This window comes from Anguilla rostrata, chromosome 6 (assembly GCF_018555375.3).
Source record: "Anguilla rostrata isolate EN2019 chromosome 6, ASM1855537v3, whole genome shotgun sequence".
Taxonomy (NCBI): domain Eukaryota; kingdom Metazoa; phylum Chordata; class Actinopteri; order Anguilliformes; family Anguillidae; genus Anguilla; species Anguilla rostrata.
This window is the reverse complement of record NC_057938.1, coordinates 21115132-21135237: the sequence shown is the minus strand read 5'-3', so window position 1 is coordinate 21135237 and position 20106 is coordinate 21115132. Positions and strand designations below refer to the sequence as shown.

Genomic DNA, 20106 nt, shown 5'->3' with positions numbered 1-20106 from the left:
AGGGTAAATAAGCAACCAGTAGAATCCAAAATGCATCAGGCTGTGTCTGTCTAGCTAAAAATCTCCCACCATGTCTGCTAATACCTTGTATTATTGAAATAATAGTTATACACATCATATAAAAATATAAGAGCATTTATGGCAGTGAAGTTTCTGTATTTTCTGGCTAATTATAGCTAGCAGTAAGCATATATGATCGTGTTAATATGCTTTAATATTAGTATAAATATCTGAGTTCAGTGTGACTGTACAGACCTCAAAGTGTAATGATGTTTCCTTGATATATGCAATGTGTATTTCACAATGTATTTCACGTGTTCTTTTCATGCTGTCTTTTCAATATTGCACTGCTTGTGGAAAAAAAAATATAATTTTTAATATTGTTAGCATGAACAAAATTAAACCACTGAAGAAGTTATTTTTGAATTATGAAGTTTTATGATCCAAAGTTCAACGTCGGTGTGGACATGGATAAAAATTATTTATTTATTTATTTATTTATTTTAATTATGTAATTTTCATATATCGTAGACTTATTCAGAGACATAAGTCTATGAGCAGTGTTTGGATTGAGAGTCTGTATAGTGACCATAAAGGCCTGCCAGTAATTCATGTTTCCAACTGTGTGGTCCAGGATATAAACAGAACAATTTTAAAAATCTATTTTAATACACATTCTAGAAAGTAGCTATTTTTTATATTTAAAATTAAATTTGAAATAAAACTTTTTTTTTCAAATAATGCTTACTTTGGTTCATTTAAAATACTTATACTTATGTTTATGCTTAATTTGTATTGTATTGTGCATTTTTAATGTGCAACTTCTACTCACAAATATTTCATTATTAATGTTGGCCCTACCGCTGTGGGTGGGAATATGGTATTTATCAGATCTTGCTGTAGTTAGCCCAATGAGGATTGACAAGAATGTCGTGTTTTTTCCCCCGCTTTCTTTTACCTGTTGTTTTCTTCAAGCTAATATTCAGTAAATGTATAATTACGTTTCTCCAGCACGAAGACCAAAGAGGCGCTGAATGGAAATGGGTCGCTTTTAAAAAGGGGACGGAAGTGGTTTTGTGTAAGTAGGTTAATGTCTTCTCAACCTCGTGCTTCCCAAGAAGACCCACCGGGCTTCTCAAGAACTTCAGCCCTCAAGAGCCCTGACACTCAGACGACATATCTGTCAAGTTCCCATTCATCTACATCTGAAAAGCAGCCCAACTGCACACAACGTGCCTAGAAAACCCTTCGCATCGCGCTTCAGAATCCCGACAGCTCGAAGGCTCGCGCTGCACCAGGAATGGCGCGCGAGTGACAATGGTCTCCCGTGTGGATGTCATTTTGATGTGGGCAAAGATGAGCCTCAAGTCGAGCTTTTCGTGATTAAAGGCACTGAGGAGAACGCTATAACTTGAAACGGGCCCAAAAAATTCAACCCAACCCTACATGAGCGGGCATTCTTTTCAGCCGAAGAGTTGCAGCATTTTGAAAGCCTGACCAGTTTGAATCCGACTTTAGTAAGTATGTCAGTACAGTAGACACACCCTGGTTTGAGGTATCATCGGTGCTCTGTTTGAAAAAGATGCGATTGATGTCTTGGTCAGATCAGTGGATGGTGCACAGCGGGAGGCTTGTGCAGTCTAAAGTTTGAACATGTTTTTATGGCTACCTTACTTAAGTAGGCTATCACAGTATTAGTTTTTTTATGAACCCTGTGATACATTTTTCAGCTGAATTACAAACCATGTAAAAGTTTGTCCAGACCTCTGAATTTCCTTTCAAGGGCTACTGCTTCACTTCGACCTCCCCTCACAATAACATTTAGTCTTGCCAGCTCTGAGGCATCCATTCTCTCGCTTGCAAAGCTTAGCTTGGACTAGCTTGCCAAGAGCTGCCGTCCAGCTTGTGTCATGCTTTGTGCTCAGAATTTAAAGGGCCAGCCACAAAGGTCCTGACATGAACGGAGCTCGATATAAAACAACAGATTTAAGACCCAAAGCGACCCTTGGGCTCTGGTTGGGTTTTAACAAGGTTGGATGGAATTGACAAGCTCTAGAGTGCACCCTCTTGACGAGGGGGGTTATTACACCTCAGCGACTGGCTGGATTTAAAAAGGGACTACCCATCATTTGGCAATGTTTGCCGGAGCATAGTGTCATGGTCAAATTATGGAAGGGGTGACATGTCAATGTTGTGTAATTTTACGTATTGATACAAATAATTAGCAAAAATGCATCACGTTTCAGGATTAAGATGCTGTCCCTGAAATAATACAAGTCTGTTGGTTTACATTAGTAGCACGTTGCAGTGGTGCAATCTGGAAGCAGTATTTTAAAATACTGAAAACCACAGTCTTGCTGACTTCCTGTTCACTCACAAACTGTCAGTTTTTACATGAAAATGTACTGGGATATGAATTTAAGACTTTTTTTTCCCCCCGGAAAGAGATATGGCCAGAACCTACCCCCAGAAAACAAAGTTCAAAGGTCACTGATCACTTGCAGGGTTTCCACCAGAAAAGTTGTTAGGCCCGGTGGCAAGTAGCTTTTGACGGGGGCCGGCGGCCAAGTGTCTTTTTCGACAGGGGCCCGGCGCAGGCCAGCGACAGACTGATGGCAGCATTAAGGTAGGGCCCTACAGTTTCTGTGATAACAGAATCACGGACGGATTCGCGGAATTGAGAATTTAAAAAAGCTATAACACAGATTCCATAGGGCCCTACATTAAGTCAGTGCTAAAAGCTGACTGGAGATTTGAAAATATGACTACGTAATGTGAATGTTGTTATAAATAAGTAATTTGGAATGCTGGGCACATTTAAATAGGGATGGGAATCGAGAACAGGTTCCAGGTTGTCCTATTCATTGGAATCTTATGCCTCCGAGGTTATCGATTCCGCCAGCATGTTTTTATGACAGCTGCACATTGCAAAACAATGATATAATGCCTTGGGGGAGGCACGCACGCAAGCAGCCTCTCTCAGGTGTTTGTTTTGGACTGCAGCTGTCACAACAAATTTGATCCGGGCGGCCAGCCTTGATACATTCTGTTGCGATAAAGATTCTAAGACAATTTAGCAATTTCTCTGGATTAACGGGTTATTTTCTAGCCTGAAATGTGATCGTATTACTAACTGGCTACACATGTCATGTAATGTGCAAGTAGTTGGCTATCTACCTGGATATGAAGTAAATGTTTTTACCAATAAATAATAATAAATGCTATTTTATCCATGGAAATAGCAAAAAAAAAAAGGCAAAATAAATGTTGTGGTTGCGATTGCCGTCGTAGATGTCAGAAGGAAATGTCACTGACAAAAAAAAATTTGCTCTCTTTGCAGTGGTTTAGGCTAGAAACGAGCTGTAAGAGCGGGATATGCACAACACTGCTTACTGATTGGCTACTGAATCTTACAACAATGTACAGCCTTGGAATGCTGGGCACATTTCAGTAACAACAAAATGTCTATGTATCTGTGTTACTGACTGTTTGGCTAGCTAGCTAAGTTGACCACATTGTCGTGCACATCAATGTCATCAAGCTAACTTTATTAACAAACAAGTGAAGTTGTTATTTCGATGGGGATTAATAAGTCATGTAATATTACATGTATCATGTAATGTTAATGTCATGTATCGAACGTTACATTCATGCTATTAGTTTAACGTTACTGCTTAAGTTAATATAAAAAGAATGTACTTACCAACGAGATGAAGTGATAACGCAGTTTGTAACGAGGTTAGTTAGCCTACTAAATAAGATATGGTGGCTTGCTAGGTAACGTTAACTTGTGATAGTTGGAAGCGTCACGTGTTGAACGTCACTCAATGAGGGTAAAGAACACTGATCTCAGACCTGCTGTTTTCCTATAGTGCGTTCACCAACAGATGTCGCTGGGGAGCTTTCCAACCGAGCCGCCCCACTGTAACTGTAGTTTAAAAAACATATTAAAAATACATTTTTAAAAAATTTCCCCTATGCTTAGGGGTCAACTTGCAATACACCGGCGGAAATCGTGACTTGGATGGAAACATTGCATCTGCAAACTGGCAGAGAAGGGGGGGGGGGTTCATCTGGGGGTCAGGGGCGGAATAAGAATGCCGACCGGAAACATCAATCACTTTGACAGGAACCAAGTCATACTATCTCATCTCTCCTAACTGCCCTACCAATGGAAGCTGAGCTCTCTTTAGCAAAAGGGATTATCCCTGTCTCTCACCACATGCTGCTATTAATATGCTTCCACCTCAGCTTCAGTTTTCCTAAGGACATTCCCATATCTTGGCAGAGAACCATCTCTATAAGCTGGCTTCCTATTTCCTTGTTTTTATTTTGATCAGCTCTTTTTCCTGCAGCAAGTCCTGGGATACTTGATACACCAGAACAATAAAACTGATGTCTCCTTTCCGTCTTCTCCTTTTCTATTTCCTGTTTTAATTTACAGGACATTTCTGAAAGAGCTTGAAGACTGCAATGAAAATCCAGAATCAGTTGGGACATGTTTTTTGAAAAGAGTAAGTGAAATCACGGTGGTTTCACAATGCAGACTGTAACAATAACTGTGTTTGTAAATGACAAAGGGGTGGACAAACTTTGGTCTGGTTTGTTTCAGAAAGAAGACTTGAAGATTTATGAGAAGTACTGTCAAAACAAACCTCGTTCTGAAGCTCTTTGGAGGCAATATGGCGACAGTACATTCTTCCAGGTGACTCCTCTTCTGCCGTTAAGACACCAATGATGGTTCTGTGTTAGTTCTGTGCCAGTGCAGGAAAAGCATTTGGTCAGAATTAAAAATTATTCAGTGCAAGTACAAATAATCTGCATCATAAGGGCCATTTACCTGATGTGTGCTTGGTAAAAAGAACTAAACACATTCCCTTTGGTTCATTTTCAAATGCAAAATAAAGATTAATAAAATTAAGCTGCCATAAACTTATATATTGACTTTGTGCACAAAAATAATAGCAATATAACCATGTGATAGGTTTTCAGAGAATTGCCCTTTAATTCCCATATTAATAATATCACTTACATTTTTAGTATGTGCAATAATAATAATTGTCAGATTTAATAATGACTTTCAGAGTTCTTTGTTAGTTCATAGAGTGCTATTAATCACTTCATGCGAGTTAGTTGATGTAATTTCTTTTTATTGAAATTTATAATATACACAGGTATTTTTTCGACATAGTGCAGGCAGAGAAAATGAGTATTCAGAGCATTAGGACACAAAGGTCCAGATTTATTAAGCCCTTTGCGACCATTTTCAGATGCAGATATGGTGCATTCTGCCCCAGAAACATGCAGCTTATGTATCAAACGGGCGCATGGGGCCAGAAGCATAGTATGCGTGTGATTTAGGCGTCATCACAAGTTGCACTTCTCTACTTAATGCATATGCATTTAAGGGAGGATCGTGTGAATAACGGGGAGGAGGTATAAGTGTGGCAAATTTTTACTGAATTTACTAAATGATGGAATCTGTGACACCGGCAACTTCTGTGACCAGCACCCAGCCATAGAAATAATTACTCTTCTGGGAGAAATATAAGATGGCTTAGAACCTCCCACATGTTCCCATTATATCCGTAAATAGTCCAGCTCTCGCATCTGGATTAATTCAATCAGCCAACTGGAGCCGCAGTTGGAATATACATATTTTGTTCTGCGTTGTGAAGATACACAGTACAATGTTCAGTGTTAAGTCAGCTCAGAGTGGACTCGTATAAACTCTGTAAGAGCTGAATTAACACTGGACATTTTACTGTGCATTCAGTGCACTAAACAGGAGTGTGAATAATTGCGTACTTAGCTGTACCCTGACGCGAATGCACTAACATAGTACCCTCATTAGCCGGTAGTCTGCACTGCAAGTTTCTGTTCGCCCTGAGGTTATTAGAGCAAAGGGTGTAACATCACCAAAGAGCAGAGACAGAACGGGCGCACGGGGCCAGAAGCGTAGTATGCGTGTGATTTAGGCGTCATCACAAGTTGCACTTCTCTACTTAATGCATATGCATTTAAGGGAGGATCGTGTGAATAACGGGGAGGAGGTATAAGTGTGGCAAATTTTTACTGAATTTACTAAATGATGGAATCTGTGACACCGGCAACTTCTGTGACCAGCACCCAGCCATAGAAATAATTACTCTTCTGGGAGAAATATAAGATGGCTTAGAACCTCCCACATGTTCCCATTATATCCGTAAATAGTCCAGCTCTCGCATCTGGATTAATTCAATCAGCCAACTGGAGCCGCAGTTGGAATATACATATTTTGTTCTGCGTTGTGAAGATACACAGTACAATGTTCAGTGTTAAGTCAGCTCAGAGTGGACTCGTATAAACTCTGTAAGAGCTGAATTAACACTGGACATTTTACTGTGCATTCAGTGCACTAAACAGGAGTGTGAATAATTGCGTACTTAGCTGTACCCTGACGCGAATGCACTAACATAGTACCCTCATTAGCCGGTAGTCTGCACTGCAAGTTCTCTGTTCGGCCCTGAGGTTATATTAGGACAAAAGGAGTGTAACATCACCAAAGAGAGAGGAAGACGGGCGCACGGGGCCAGAAGCGTAGTATGCGTGTGATTTAGGCGTCATCACAAGTTGCACTTCTCTACTTAATGCATATGCATTTAAGGGAGGATCGTGTGAATAACGGGGAGGAGGTATAAGTGTGGCACATTTTTACTGAATTTACTAAATGATGGAATCTGTGACACCGGCAACTTCTGTGACCAGCACCCAGCCATAGAAATAATTACTCTTCTGGGAGAAATATAAGATGGCTTAGAACCTCCCACATGTTCCCATTATATCCGTAAATAGTCCAGCTCTCGCATCTGGATGAATTCAATCAGCCAACTGGAGCCGCAGTTGGAATATACATATTTTGTTCTGCGTTGTGAAGATACACAGTACAATGTTCAGTGTTAAGTCAGCTCAGAGTGGACTCGTATAAACTCTGTAAGAGCTGAATTAACACTGGACATTTTACTGTGCATTCAGTGCACTAAACAGGAGTGTGAATAATTGCGTACTTAGCTGTACCCTGACGTGAATGCACCAACATAGTACCCTCATTAGCCGGTAGTCTGCACTGCAAGTTCTCTGTTCGGCCCTGAGGTTATATTAGGACAAAAGGGGTGTAACATCACCAAAGAGAGAGAAAAAGGGAATCTCTCACAACACTACAGAATGTCAGGTGATGTCATATTTAAGTCTTATTTCTCCCATGCCATGGAATGTTGAAAATTTGCACTAGATTAGGTCAATGTGTCCCAGCCTGGAAGAAGTATTTTTAGCATGAAAGCTTTACGGTGGAGAGGTTTCTTGTGTTCAGTTTTTTTTTTTTTTTCATTTATGGACATGCAGTGCTGGTGAGTGTCGATATTAATGGATGTTTTTGTTGCCATAGGAATGCCAAAAAAAGCTGGACCACAAGCTCTCCCTGGATGCATACTTACTGAAGCCTGTGCAAAGAATCACCAAGTACCAGCTGATGTTGAGGGCAAGTTGACAAGTGAAAGATGTCTAAAGGTTTTTCAGTCTGACGTTATTATATAAGCTAGTATGCTTGCTTTATAAGGACATTAAACTATGAATGTGTCAAACATTTATATATGTAAGGACTTGTATAAGGGCTATGGATTTGGCTTGGGTGCTTGTGTCCAATACTAAACAGTTTCTTAGCTTAGTCTCTGACTTCACTTTTGAGTTGAATCCCAAAGCCAGCTGGCCTCATCAACAATTGAAGCATCAATTGGATATTAATAGGATGGTTCCAAATTACCTAAAAGGATCACAGAGTTTCCTACAGAATTATTTTTAGTCAATGGTGGTGGCTTGGTTGTGTATTATTATACACAAAACTTTATTATGATTGGTGAAGGATTAGCCTTCACTGTAGAGACAGGATGTGTGTGTGTGTGTGTGGGGCAGGGTTGTGCATGTATACGTGTGGTTTTTCCCCAGATTTTAATTTAATTTACAAGTCCTCTTAATAAACCTTTTCACCATTTTCATAAACTGACAGTTTGATTAATCTGGCAGATAACTGCACTTGTTGTACGTCGCTCTGGATAAGAGTGTCTGCTAAATGCCTGTAATTTAATGTAAAGAAATGTTTAGAACATCCATTTAAAAATGTTAGGTAACTGTGCCGCGCAATATTATATTTACACCTATAAAATACAATAGGTGTACAATGTACAATACATTACTATTATACCTGCATTGGGCTACATAGTTAGTATACTTGTGTACTGACCATTCCTGTACACTATACCACTATTATTATTATATCTGCACAGCACTATCATACCTGAACAGTGAATTACCATTACACTTCAACTGAACTAAATAAAAGTATTTTTTATTATACATGTACGGTGCTACAGTACCATTTACCTGTAGAATAAATGAATATACCCCCAACTGCACTACAAAAGAATCAAAATTAATTAAAAGTTGCTGGTGAATACTTACAAATACAGAATGGGACTGAACGTAGTGGTGGTTCATTTATTTAAGACAGTAACCATGATGTTATTTCATCCACTTCCACCAAGTCATAGGAGAGAATTTGGTTCGCTTGGCAGCTGGTTTGTCTTTATTACGCTTAGAATTGTCACCAAAGTTCTCTGTTACCATGGTAATTGTTGCCTGTTTAGTAAACAGCCAGTTTGTAATTCTGAGTCATCCTGAATGTTTCATCAGTGTTTAGTCGATGGAGACAATTTTTAAAGCCTTATTTATGTATATGATTTAGGTCCAGAAGACCTTGAATAATAATATGGAGAATCAGATAGAGAAGTAAAGATTGGAAAGACATTAGTTTCCACGTTTGTCAAATATACAGTATGTTACATTTTGTTCATTTAGGAGACATTCTTATCCAGAACAACTTACAATGTTAGCGAACATAAATGCTTCCGCTTGAAATCTGTGAGCAAAATTCCCAGAGTAGCCAGTGTATGAAACATCATTGACATGCTAAATGTGTAACTTATTCCAGCATAGAACCAAATACAAATATAAAAGTACAAAATCTAACACTAATAATAATAATAATAATAATAATAATAATAATAATAGCACTGCCGTCTCACAGCAAAAAAAGGTCCTGGGTTCGAATCCAGCCTGGGCCTTTCTGTGTGGAGGTTGCGTGTTCTCCCTGTGTCTGCATGGGTCTCCCTGCATCATGCTAACTAGCTGGTTAAAACTTGATCTCTCGCAACCTTGTGATGTCGCAACCTATGACGTTATAGTAGTGGTTTTATTGATTTTTCCTATATGACAATGACATGAAAATGCAAGAATAACCTTTGCCATTCTTATTTAGAGATTTTAAAGTGGACAGGTTGCTAGCATCAGTAAATTAACTGAATAGAAAGGAATGTTAAAAATGTCAGCTTCTAAACTGACAGGGTAACAGTCCGTTTGGTATATTGAGCATGCAGAATATTTGCCCGTGTTAGTCTACTAATAGTCTACTAATAATTTTTTTTGTCAGCCTATTATAAATATACTATGATTTTCAGTAATTCCATGCAAAGTAAGAAGTGTAATTTTGTCCATTTTTGTGGTTGTAATGTTGTTCTTAGGTATTGTGTCAGTCACTTCTTCACTAACTTAAAATGGGCTGTGTGGAAATTATTTCCATTGCACTTAGTAAAAAACAATCAATGCCCTTGTGTGGCAATTATGCCAGGAATGCATTATTATTTCCACTGTCAAATTAGGACTGTAGGCTTTGGGAAAAAAAACAGCTGAGAAGTGAAGTCAGTGATGTCATATGCATGCCTATTGACTCTCTTGAATAAACTGGATAGTGATGTCATCCCTCATCATCTTTGACAAGACCTCAATGATCTCCTATGTGTCAGGGGGTAGGAGGAGACTTGAGTTGAGAAAGCAGACTGTGGCTTGACATCTGCCCAGATGACACCAATAACATTTGCATGCAGGAAATGACATTCACATTTTTGTTTACCTAGAAAGATGTGCACATCCAGTTAAGATTTCTTTGCTGTACGGTTACATTTGTCAGTTTTTGGAATTTGTTTTTTTCCAGCTAGAGTTATATAGATATAACAGTTAAAGGAGTTATATAGATATAACAGTTAAAGGCAAGTTTCAACCTGGGAGTCACACCTGAAACCTTTGGGAAAGTTCAGGTTCGTAATCCATCATTTCCAGGTAGCTGTTCAATATTATAGCTTTGACTGTTATTCCCTCAATTGCCCACCAGGAGATGCTCAAGTGCAGTGAGAGCGCAGATGGCGCGGTGGAGCTGAAGGATGCCCTGGCGACAGTTCTGGACATCATAAAGTCAGTCAATGATTCTATGCATCAGATTGCCATCACAGGGTTTGAGGTGGGTGCTGTTCGTAGAATTTTTGCCTGTAACCTGCGGCAGCCATAAAACGAATTGGCGTTGCAGGCTTGGTCACAAGTTTAATTAATCAATATGGCACTCATGGTCATGCTGTATCCTGGATACAGTCAGTTAGATACAGTTAGACACAGCGAGAAACGAAGTGCCAGGCAACCCTGTAGCCAAGACTGTATTCACAATACAGCACGCCCTGGAGTGCCGTATTGCTTTCACAGAATGGTAACAACCTATAGCAACAAGAAATTGATCACACAATGTTATTTAATTTGTAATGTTATTTGTTAGTAGCGGCTTGTGCGCGGAGTGATACTGCTTACAAACAGTCTATTTGATTAACTGTTACTGGATTTACAATCACTGTAGAACGCAGTCTCAGCCCATTTTGTAATAACTAAATCAAATAACTTCAAATCTGTCTTATAACACTAAATTTACCAGATGCTCTTATCCAGAGTAACCTGCACTTTTTATTGCTTTTTTGTGCTATTCAAAAAAATACTGCTAATTTCTAAAGTAATAATAACAGAGTTAAGAATGTTCTAGTTAAGAAAGTTGCTCAACAGCAGCATCCTAGCTGGGAATGAAACCCACTACCTTTGTATTACAGGTCTCCTAACCATTTTCCTGTTTTTCATTTTGCTACACTGCCACCCTGTAGTATGTGTCTGTTACTGTTACTCCTGCTGAACTACTTGTCATGATGTCTGAGGTCTCCCTCAAGACGGAAGGTCAAGTCAACTTTTGTAGCCTTAGGATTTGGCCAGTCCAAATGTAGAATTTTTGAGATTTCAAGCAAGCCCGTTCGACTGTGGTGTTTAAACTACATTTGTACTGGGTTAGAGTAATCTTTCCAAATAAACATTCGGTTATCATTTTGTGTTTCATTAACATCACCTCTATAGACCAGTATGCTTAATTCTTATTTTCATTAGCGAGTTTTAATAGTTTGCTTTCATTTTTTTTGTATTGGTTTAGAGATTTTTTTAAAATGAAAAACAAACATATTGTCTTTATGGTCGTTTGGTGGCAGGTGGGCAGAAATTGCAGTTATGCTTAAGAGCATTACCAATGTTAGGTGAATTGCTTGGAAAATTAATCTGATACTGATTACAAATTGCATGCCTAAAATTGTCATTTGCAATCTTATACTCATTACAAATGACATGACTGAGTGTGTAATTAGCAACGTAATCTGTTGGATTACTTTCAGATTACCTTCAAATCCATTCGCCGATTGTATGTTAGAATTAATTCAGAAACATCTAAGTTTGTATGTTTCTGACAACACTCCTTTTTTTCTGAAGGTGTAGCTACAATACCTACACTTGCATCCTGCTCATCCTCCTGTGCAGGTGTACACGAATGAGTGTGTTTGTGTGTGGTCGCATGTGTGTGGTGTTAGTGGGTGCACATATGGTGTGCTTGTGTGGACTTGCGCATGTGCATATGTGGTGTGTGTACACTGTACATTAAAGTATTCCAAAATGTAATCCTGTAATCTTTTATAAAGTAACTATATTATTAAAAACTGATACGTATTTTACAAAGTGTCCTGGTTTGATTATGGTGACTTCATTCTTGTAATCTGAATACATAATCCAGATTATAATTAATCTAGCTACCCAAAACTGACCATGACACGTTAATGAAATGAATTGTATGTGTATAGAAGCTCTTTGCAGACACGGTTGCGTGTCTCTCTCCTCAGGGCAACTTGAGTGACCTCGGCAGGCTCCTGATGCAGGGTTCCTTCAGCGTGTGGACCGACCGCAAGAAGGGCCACAGCAAGGTGAAGGACCTGGCCCGCTTCAAGCCCATGCAGAGGCACCTCTTCCTCTACAGCAAGCTGCTCCTCTTCTGCAAGCGGCGGGAAGAGCCCGCGGATGGGCGGGAGAAGTCTCCCTCGTACAGCTTCAAGCACTCACTGAAGGCAGGTCCCAGACCCCAGCACCCGGCCCTCAGAACGCCAAGGCCACGCCCCCGGACCCCCCCCCCCCCCCCCCCCCCAAAAACTCTAATCCCCGTGTCTCAACCCCCTGGTCCGAACACCGCGCACCACGGCCCGAACCCCGCCGCAAACTCATCGTTGAGGGGGATTTTCGTGGGGAATGTGCGGCGTCAGATGGCGGTGACCTCCCGCGAGCGTGAATCTGAAATGCCAGCATTCCTCCCTGTACCGCGTCCACTAGGTTTGCGCCTGCGGTCCTTTTAAGCGTCTCCCGTGCTTTGTTTTTTCCAGATGAGTGCGGTCGGGATCACAGAAAACGTGAAGGGGGACGCAAAAAAGTTTGAAGTGTGGTACAATGGAAGAGAGGAAGTCTACATTATTCAGGTACAACGGCTCGCTTCTTACTGAGGAGTTGCATGTTCGGAAAAAAAGGATTGTTATTTGGTGAAGTGCTGCTTGCAGTTCTTTGGTGCGCTCACCCATAAGTCACTGACTACTTCCCACACTGTAGGCTGCAGAGTACCACAGGAGAGTTGGTACAGATTGGAAGAGAGGCATCTCTTTCACTGATGACAACTGTGAGCAACTAGTCGTTAGAAACTGATTTCTAGGTTCCAAGGCAGGCACTTACAATACCTTAGCCTCACTCTGGCTTATTTGAGGCTAAGGTTCTTCAATTAATTTAGTTGGAAAACTTCCAGTAGCGCAATGACTATCCTACACACTACTTTTGTGCATGTGCATATGTGTAGTATGTGCTTTTTCAGTTTAGCACAGTATTACTGTTAAAAGTGCGGTGTTCCTCAATGTCAGATTGTTTGGCAGCACTTCCTATATGTGGGCACTGGGTGGCAGCACGTGCCCAGGAGAGGGAAGCTTGGCTGAAATTAAGTCTGGCCACACACTGTCACTGTGGTGTAGTGTGAACTTCTAAAGCAGTACAATCCTGCGTATACCCACTCTGTGTTCTGCATTTCATTCCAAAAACATCCATCCAGCTAAGGATCTGTATTACAATCTCGCTTAAATATCAGAAACAATAGAAATAAATGCAGTCATTTGAGAGTCATTTGTTGGCTTTATGTGCAATTAAAATGATATCCATACCAATGTAGCCTCTAATTGTTACCAGAAACTTGCTACTAAGCTGATGTGGCTATGCAGTCATACTATTGGCCACCCCAGCTTCATTCTGGAGACATTGTGCACCTTGTTTAATAGGTCAAATGCTTCTCTCAGAAAATAAGGCCCATTTTAAGAAGGGTCTGAGGTGGATATATTTTCTCGGTATGAATGTTCAGTGTCCAGAAGTCCATCTGGCAGGTCCTTCAATGTTTTATTTCTGTTATTTATTTAATAGTATTTAGTATCTTTTTTATTCAAGTATGTGTTTACCTACAGACAAAAAACACGTCAAAGTCAAAATTGGTGAATCAATTATCTCTAGTGACTTGATATAATTGATTCACCAATTTTGTTTTTGACATGTTTCGTGTCTGTACATCAAGTCTCATGGGTTACTCATAGGGTTGGGCATGTGACATGCCCATTATCAAATGATGTCAATTTGAAGTAAATTAGCTTCTTCTAATCACCTATCCACATGACTGGTGCTAGGAAACAGCAGTGCAGGAGAAACAACTGTGTCCCTCCCCCCCCCTGTTCCCAGGCACCCTCCATGGAGGTGAAGAACATGTGGGTGACGGAGATCCGGAAAGTTCTGACAGGACAGCTGGAGGCCTGCAGAGGTATGAGGGCGACTGTTTTTGTACGTTCACTCGTTGCTGTTTCACACAGCCATTTTTGGCCTAACTTCGGCAGGTTGGGCGCTAGGTGTGGGTGACAACAGTTCTTCTTGTTCTTCGTCAGTTGCGCGAACAGTTGCTTTTAATTTTATCATTACCGTTAAAATGCCATTTGAAACTCTGTTAAGGGGCAGAAAATGGTCTTTGTTAGTCAGATAATTCCTTTTCTTAGAGGCAATCTTAACCCGAAAGATTACATTTTATGCTTTTTCCATCATTTCACATTCTGTACACAGAAAATAAAATGACTAGACACAATCTTGAGGCAGCCTAGATCTTGTTCCGTAAATTAAGATGGAATATTATTTGGAAAATTACAATTTTTTTTTACAACCCTTCATGCCCTCAACTGGCAGCTCAATCGAGCAATTGAGTTTCTTTTCATATCAATTTATGGAGCAATTACAAGTACAAATCCAGCAAACAATTTGAGCAAATTAACAAAGAAGAAATTTATATGCACAAATAAACTAAATTTGGATGTGAAAAGAAGCTCAACCGCTTGTTTGATCCTCCTACTTAAAAGGTCAGTTATACAACAGTATTTGTTTTACGTACTGTATTGCCAACTGTTTATAATGACAAGAGTGTTAAGTAATAGCTTCTTACTGGAACAGTGTTGAATGCCCATCTTTTACTTTGGGAGTTTACACTTTATGGTTATAAATGTCTAAAGATATGCTGTGCTTGCAGTGAGTAATTCACTCATACCACTGTGCTCGCAGTTCCTCACCAGTTTCGCAGGTCTGGTCCTTGACTAAATTCAATTTTGAATGGAGATTCTCCATGCAAAACTCAGTTTAGTCCAGGACTAATCTTAATATGTATTGGTGAAACCGGCCCTAGATCTCCTTAACAAAATGACCTGTACAGGGTGGGGATGCAGTAGATTCTTAATAGTACAGTATGCCAGAGGGTGATAAATTCTCTTTCTGCAATCAGTGTAGTATAGGAATTTCTCTTTCCACAATCCATGTGGTTCAGGAATGCGCTTTTCCAATTTATAATTTTGTATAAATCTGGATTGTGGAATCAAGGTTAATCCAGTGGTATGTGTGTGCTGCCAGATGCCTTTGCTCATATAAAAGCAACAATGTAGGCCAGATTAACACACCTGTGGGCACCTAGGTGGTGAAGCTGTAAGGCCCCACCCTCCTCTCTCTCTCTCTCTCACTATTTCTTTCTTTCTCTCACGTTTACCACAAACATTTCAACCGAACATACACACACACACACACACACACACACACGCATACGCACATGCACACAAAAGGATTCGGCTAAGTACAGTTATATATTGTATACAGTATATCCCAGATTAGATTCTTGTCAATACCTAATGAAAAAAAAATAATACTGTCCATGTTGCAGTCTATTTGAAATCACTTTTGGCACTTTTCTTACATAGCTGGCTCTGGTATTACAGAACTTTAAAAAAAAATCTGCGACAGCCTAGCTATTCTGCTGCATGGAATGCGAGCTGCCTGCTAGCGTCAGTGCGTCACTTTGTTCGTTTGAAGGATGTACAGACTGCCTGGCGCTATTCCCCATTAGGTTTTTATTTTTCCTTGCGCATGCAAGGCCCTTTGGCATGGACGCACACTCAAGTCCCCCCGATTGTAGATCCGGGCGAGGCAATAGTCCACTTCCACTGGCGCTACGTGTCCAATCTCGGCCTCCGACACGTTCCGCAGCCTTTCGATTCCCTGGCTTGTGACGCAATTTTGATGACGCACCCTTAGCGTCTACGTAGGGATAATTTAAGCCACATTATGCAAGTAATTGTTATTATGTGCAAATCGTGGGGGTTCGAACCCCTGCCCGTACGGGGGCCTCGCATACGGCTTGAGAGTCGGCCGGCTGCTCCTACTGGCTGCTCCACAGTGTCAATAATTTAGCTGCTGCAGCTGAGGTGAAACTGGCTATATTTTCATTGGAATCTATAGAATTTAATCAGGGAACGTAGAAATGACTTAGGAGGCCGTTTGTACAAGAATAGATCAACTCTAATGGTCCTGTCTATTGCCCGTGCAGTACCATCAGAATATTCTCAGCTTCACTTGTATTTTAGATGGCATGTACCCGCATAAAACAAGAAAAACATGAATCTACTTTTAAATGGACATCTTAAAAAAACGCCACGGTTAATTGCTAGCACTTTAAATTACAGGAAAGTGCCGGAATCTTCCCCTTTGGATTGTCAGTGTCTGAGCGTTCGCCAATGATTCTCAGAGCGTGAGAACCGTCGGCGAGCGAGCCTTTAGTTGGCGGGAGCAGCGTGACGGCAGAAATTGGGAGCGGCAACAAAGGGCGGCGGTACGCCTCGGCTCGATGGTTTCGATCCGCTCTCAGGGAGCGTGCTCGGGCCCCGCTCCGCTCCGCCCCTCGCGTCTGCTCCGACGACGCGGGGAACGGCTCCGAACGTGCGCCCGCCGCAACCGCCGACCGCCTGACCCGGGCGCCGCTTCTGCGGACGGGAGCCCCGCTGCCGCTGGGCCGAACAAGCGATTACCTCACTCAGCGTAGATCCAGCATCGGCTGATATCGAGGAAGCCCGAGTTAATGCCTCTCTAGACTCGTTTGATAGGCCATGAGCGCCGAGAGCCGTAGCCTGATTGGCTGATAGCGAGCCACAGATCCCTCCTGCTTATTTATGAATTAATTTTCGATTGCTAGCCTATCATGCGAGCCTCCCGTGGTGGGGGGATGAGGGCCTCGGTGATACAATCGCATCATGAGTTTGATAAATCACCTCGCAAGTGTGTTCAGACAAAGCAGAGGCAAGCTTTCCCTCTTTGTCACAGCGCACATTAATTTGCAGTCATTTCCAAGCCTCTGAAGCAAAGAGGAACACAAAACCAAAAACACAGGAAGAATTTGGTGGTCAAATGAGAGGCTTGTACTCTTTTTGTTCGGCTTCCTGTGACATCAGTGACCAGCAGTGTGTTTATCCAGAGACGTCCTCTGTTCCAGTAACATCGTTCTGTATTATTTTTCTGTATTCTTTTCACAGAGGCAAGACAGCTGCACCAAAGAATCGGCGACAGTGTTTACCACACTTCTGTCGATACGTCCAATGCAAAGTAAGAGAAATCTTGAGTCGCAGAGAAATCTTGAATTGTCACTATGCAGTGTGCAACTGGTAGTAAATGGCATTGTTGGAGGCAAATGGATGGGATAAGAGTGCACACTTTTTCTATATTTTGTTGTAATTCATACAGTAAATATATGTGGTTTCAATGTGTGTGGCTATTAGCACACTTCAGTAACTGAGGATTGTTCATTTTTTACTTTTACTGTACCTCTTTCATAAAGCCTTTGGCTGTAAAAAAAAACAAAACAAAAAAAAAAACATACTACTTTCACTTCCCAACCAAGAGGTCATTTGATTGGACGGGCTGGCTTTTCCATGTGATGTTCATGCGCAGTGTGCATGTTTGTCAGAAACGTGGGAAGAGCGTCCCTAAAGCAGGCGGACTCGCCCAATTCCAAGGCGGGAACCAGAAGGGGGAGCCCCAGCCTGGCCCGGAATCAGAGGACAGGTGAGCCCCAAAAAAAAATACCATGTGACCACATTACAGCAGACCCGCTTCTCGTAATCCGCTCATGTGTACCACTTCAGCTACCACAAAAAAAAAAAAAAAAGCCGCCAACTTGCAGACTGGCACAGGTACACAGTGCGGAAAATCTACCGGCAGCCATTTTGAGTAAATGCTCAGGTTAGGTTTTAGTTTGGACGCCGCGCTAGCATGCGAGTGCTCACCTCATGGTCGTCGGCTTCGGCTCGGAGCGCCTTGGCGGGCGCTGCGGAGACGGAGGTAACAGGTACGATTTCGCACCTTCACACCTCATGGGCACAGCAAGCTTTTAGCCTTCGCGTCTGCTACAAACCTGCTGGGGAGAGTGTTTTGCGGAGCGGGGCCCTTTGGCTTTCAGCGAGAGCGACACCTTGGACCCACTGGAGAATAGAGGACTTTGGCAGTCTCTAATGCTTAGTTAGATGACCCAAACTGACAAAATTGATTTCACGTATAGGCGTATGGGGATGTTTGAGGACACAAAAAAAGAAATAAAAGAAGTATTAAAAATTTTGAAAGGGTGGCAGAGGCAGGTAGAATTGGCTGCGCAGAGCAGAAAATATAACGCAGTTTCAATAAATGAGTGAGAAAACAGTGGTGTAGTGTGAAAGTGAAAATGTTTTGCTTTTCTGAACGATTTCACATAGATTGTGTATCGTTTGCAAACCAGACAGGAGTCGAGGCTCAGTATGGGAGACTCCCTGAACTTTCCCCAGAATTGGGCTGTCTGATTATTATTGAGGCCCAGAGATAAAGGTGTAAATAGAACCTCTTTTTTAAGACGAGAGTCAATCTTTTAGTTAATTGAGGAAGTCACAATTTCAGTTACCTATTGGATTCCCACTTGCTGTTATCTCGTAAACTACACAAGATGACAGCACAGTGTTTATGTTCATTGACACTTATCACATCACATTATCAGACCAGTGTAGTGTGTCACACAATGAGTCAGAAAATTGAAATGTCCATCAACAACACGTACAATTGTGTTGCTATGAGGAGGTGTGAAATGTTGATTTTAAATTAGCGACCTGTTCTGTATAGTACAATAATATTGTAAGGTGACGAAAATAAATCAAGCTGCTTGCTTGTGACGTACAAATAAAAACAGAGACAGCTGCGAATGTCACACATTTGAGCTTCTGATGTGTCCATTCTATTCTTTCCACTAGCCAGTGCGGACACATGAGTGTGTTTGACACAAATGAATGTTCTGAAGAAAGACAGGACAATTGCTGCCTATGTTTGAGGGCTAGTAATAGGCCAGGTAACACTGGGCACAGGAAATGTTTAGACGTAAATTTAGAAGACCCGAGAAGTGACACAGCCTTATGAAAGTACGGATTATGATACGTGATATACGAGACGTGTGTGACAGTTGACAGCAAGGAAATTCCTAAAATATTTCAGAATAAATTTAAGATCCAAGAGAGCATTGCCCTCACTTGAAAGTTAACATATTGAAGAGTTATTCAAGCATTAGCAATTTTAGCCAGCTTTCTAGATTTGTATCTAATAACATCTCTACTCTTTAATCAGGGTCTTATTCATACCAGAAAGGGTGACTGGGAATCACATTGTCAGAGGTAGATGAAAAGGTCCATCTTCAGTGTAAATCATCTACACATCATAGTTGTGGAATTCAGTCCAGAGAAAAAATTGCTCACTGTGCATAGCTGATAGTACATGCTGATCTTTGTGAATGTTTTTGACAAAGATCTGGAACATAAAGGCATAACCGACAGGAATAACCTGTAAGTAAGGGAGAAAGTCGAGTTGTGTAGTTAAATGTAATCCTTGTCAGTTGGTTCAATGTCTCTTTTTTATGGATTGACTTTAAAGTGTGGAAACATGCCCATAAAGAATATACACTTCAACTTAATTTGGAACCAAATTTGTAGTTGCTTTTGGCCTTCTGTGTTAAGCTGAGAAATACTTGTGAGCTGCATCCTAGAGTTAATCCGAAGATATCTGAGCATTTACCTTAATGTGTGATGTATAATTTTTGACATTCAGATTGACAGTCCTCACCAACCCTGGAGTTGAATCAAGTGGGAGGTTTTCTGCATCCCGTCTTCTTTAGTCAAAAATCCTGACACCCTGCAGAATGTGTGAGCTGCCTGCCTGAGCCGTTTCTTTTTCACTTGATCGGGGTTGTAATGTTCTGAGGGCTTTTCTGTTACTTTGTTGAATCTTTGAATACATTGATGGTTTATTTCTCTGTTTGATCTGTGGACCCGCTGTACCAGTGCTTGATGTGCGGACGTCAGCTGCTCGAGTTTATTGTATGTTTTGTGAATCCTGCAATCTGGGCTCACGGATCATGTCATGTTGCATAGAGAGAGATGTTTTTTCTGAACCGTTAATGTC

At 41.1% G+C, this 20106-nt stretch overlaps 1 protein-coding gene across 4 annotated transcripts in view; it reads left to right on the top strand.

The window, feature by feature from the left end:
• The window catches only part of LOC135256808 (guanine nucleotide exchange factor DBS-like), an 86433-nt gene that overhangs the window by 53116 nt on the left and 13211 nt on the right, over positions 1-20106 (top strand). For all 4 annotated transcript variants that reach the window (XM_064338966.1, XM_064338969.1, XM_064338967.1 and 1 more), the window contains exons 18-26: positions 4445-4514; positions 4613-4705; positions 7424-7516; positions 10259-10384; positions 12114-12335; positions 12645-12737; positions 14023-14101; positions 17172-17241; positions 17603-17700. In XM_064338966.1, the coding sequence (XP_064195036.1) occupies positions 4445-4514; positions 4613-4705; positions 7424-7516; positions 10259-10384; positions 12114-12335; positions 12645-12737; positions 14023-14101; positions 17172-17241; positions 17603-17700 (944 nt within the window). The remainder of the gene's footprint in view (positions 1-4444; positions 4515-4612; positions 4706-7423; positions 7517-10258; positions 10385-12113; positions 12336-12644; positions 12738-14022; positions 14102-17171; positions 17242-17602; positions 17701-20106) is intronic.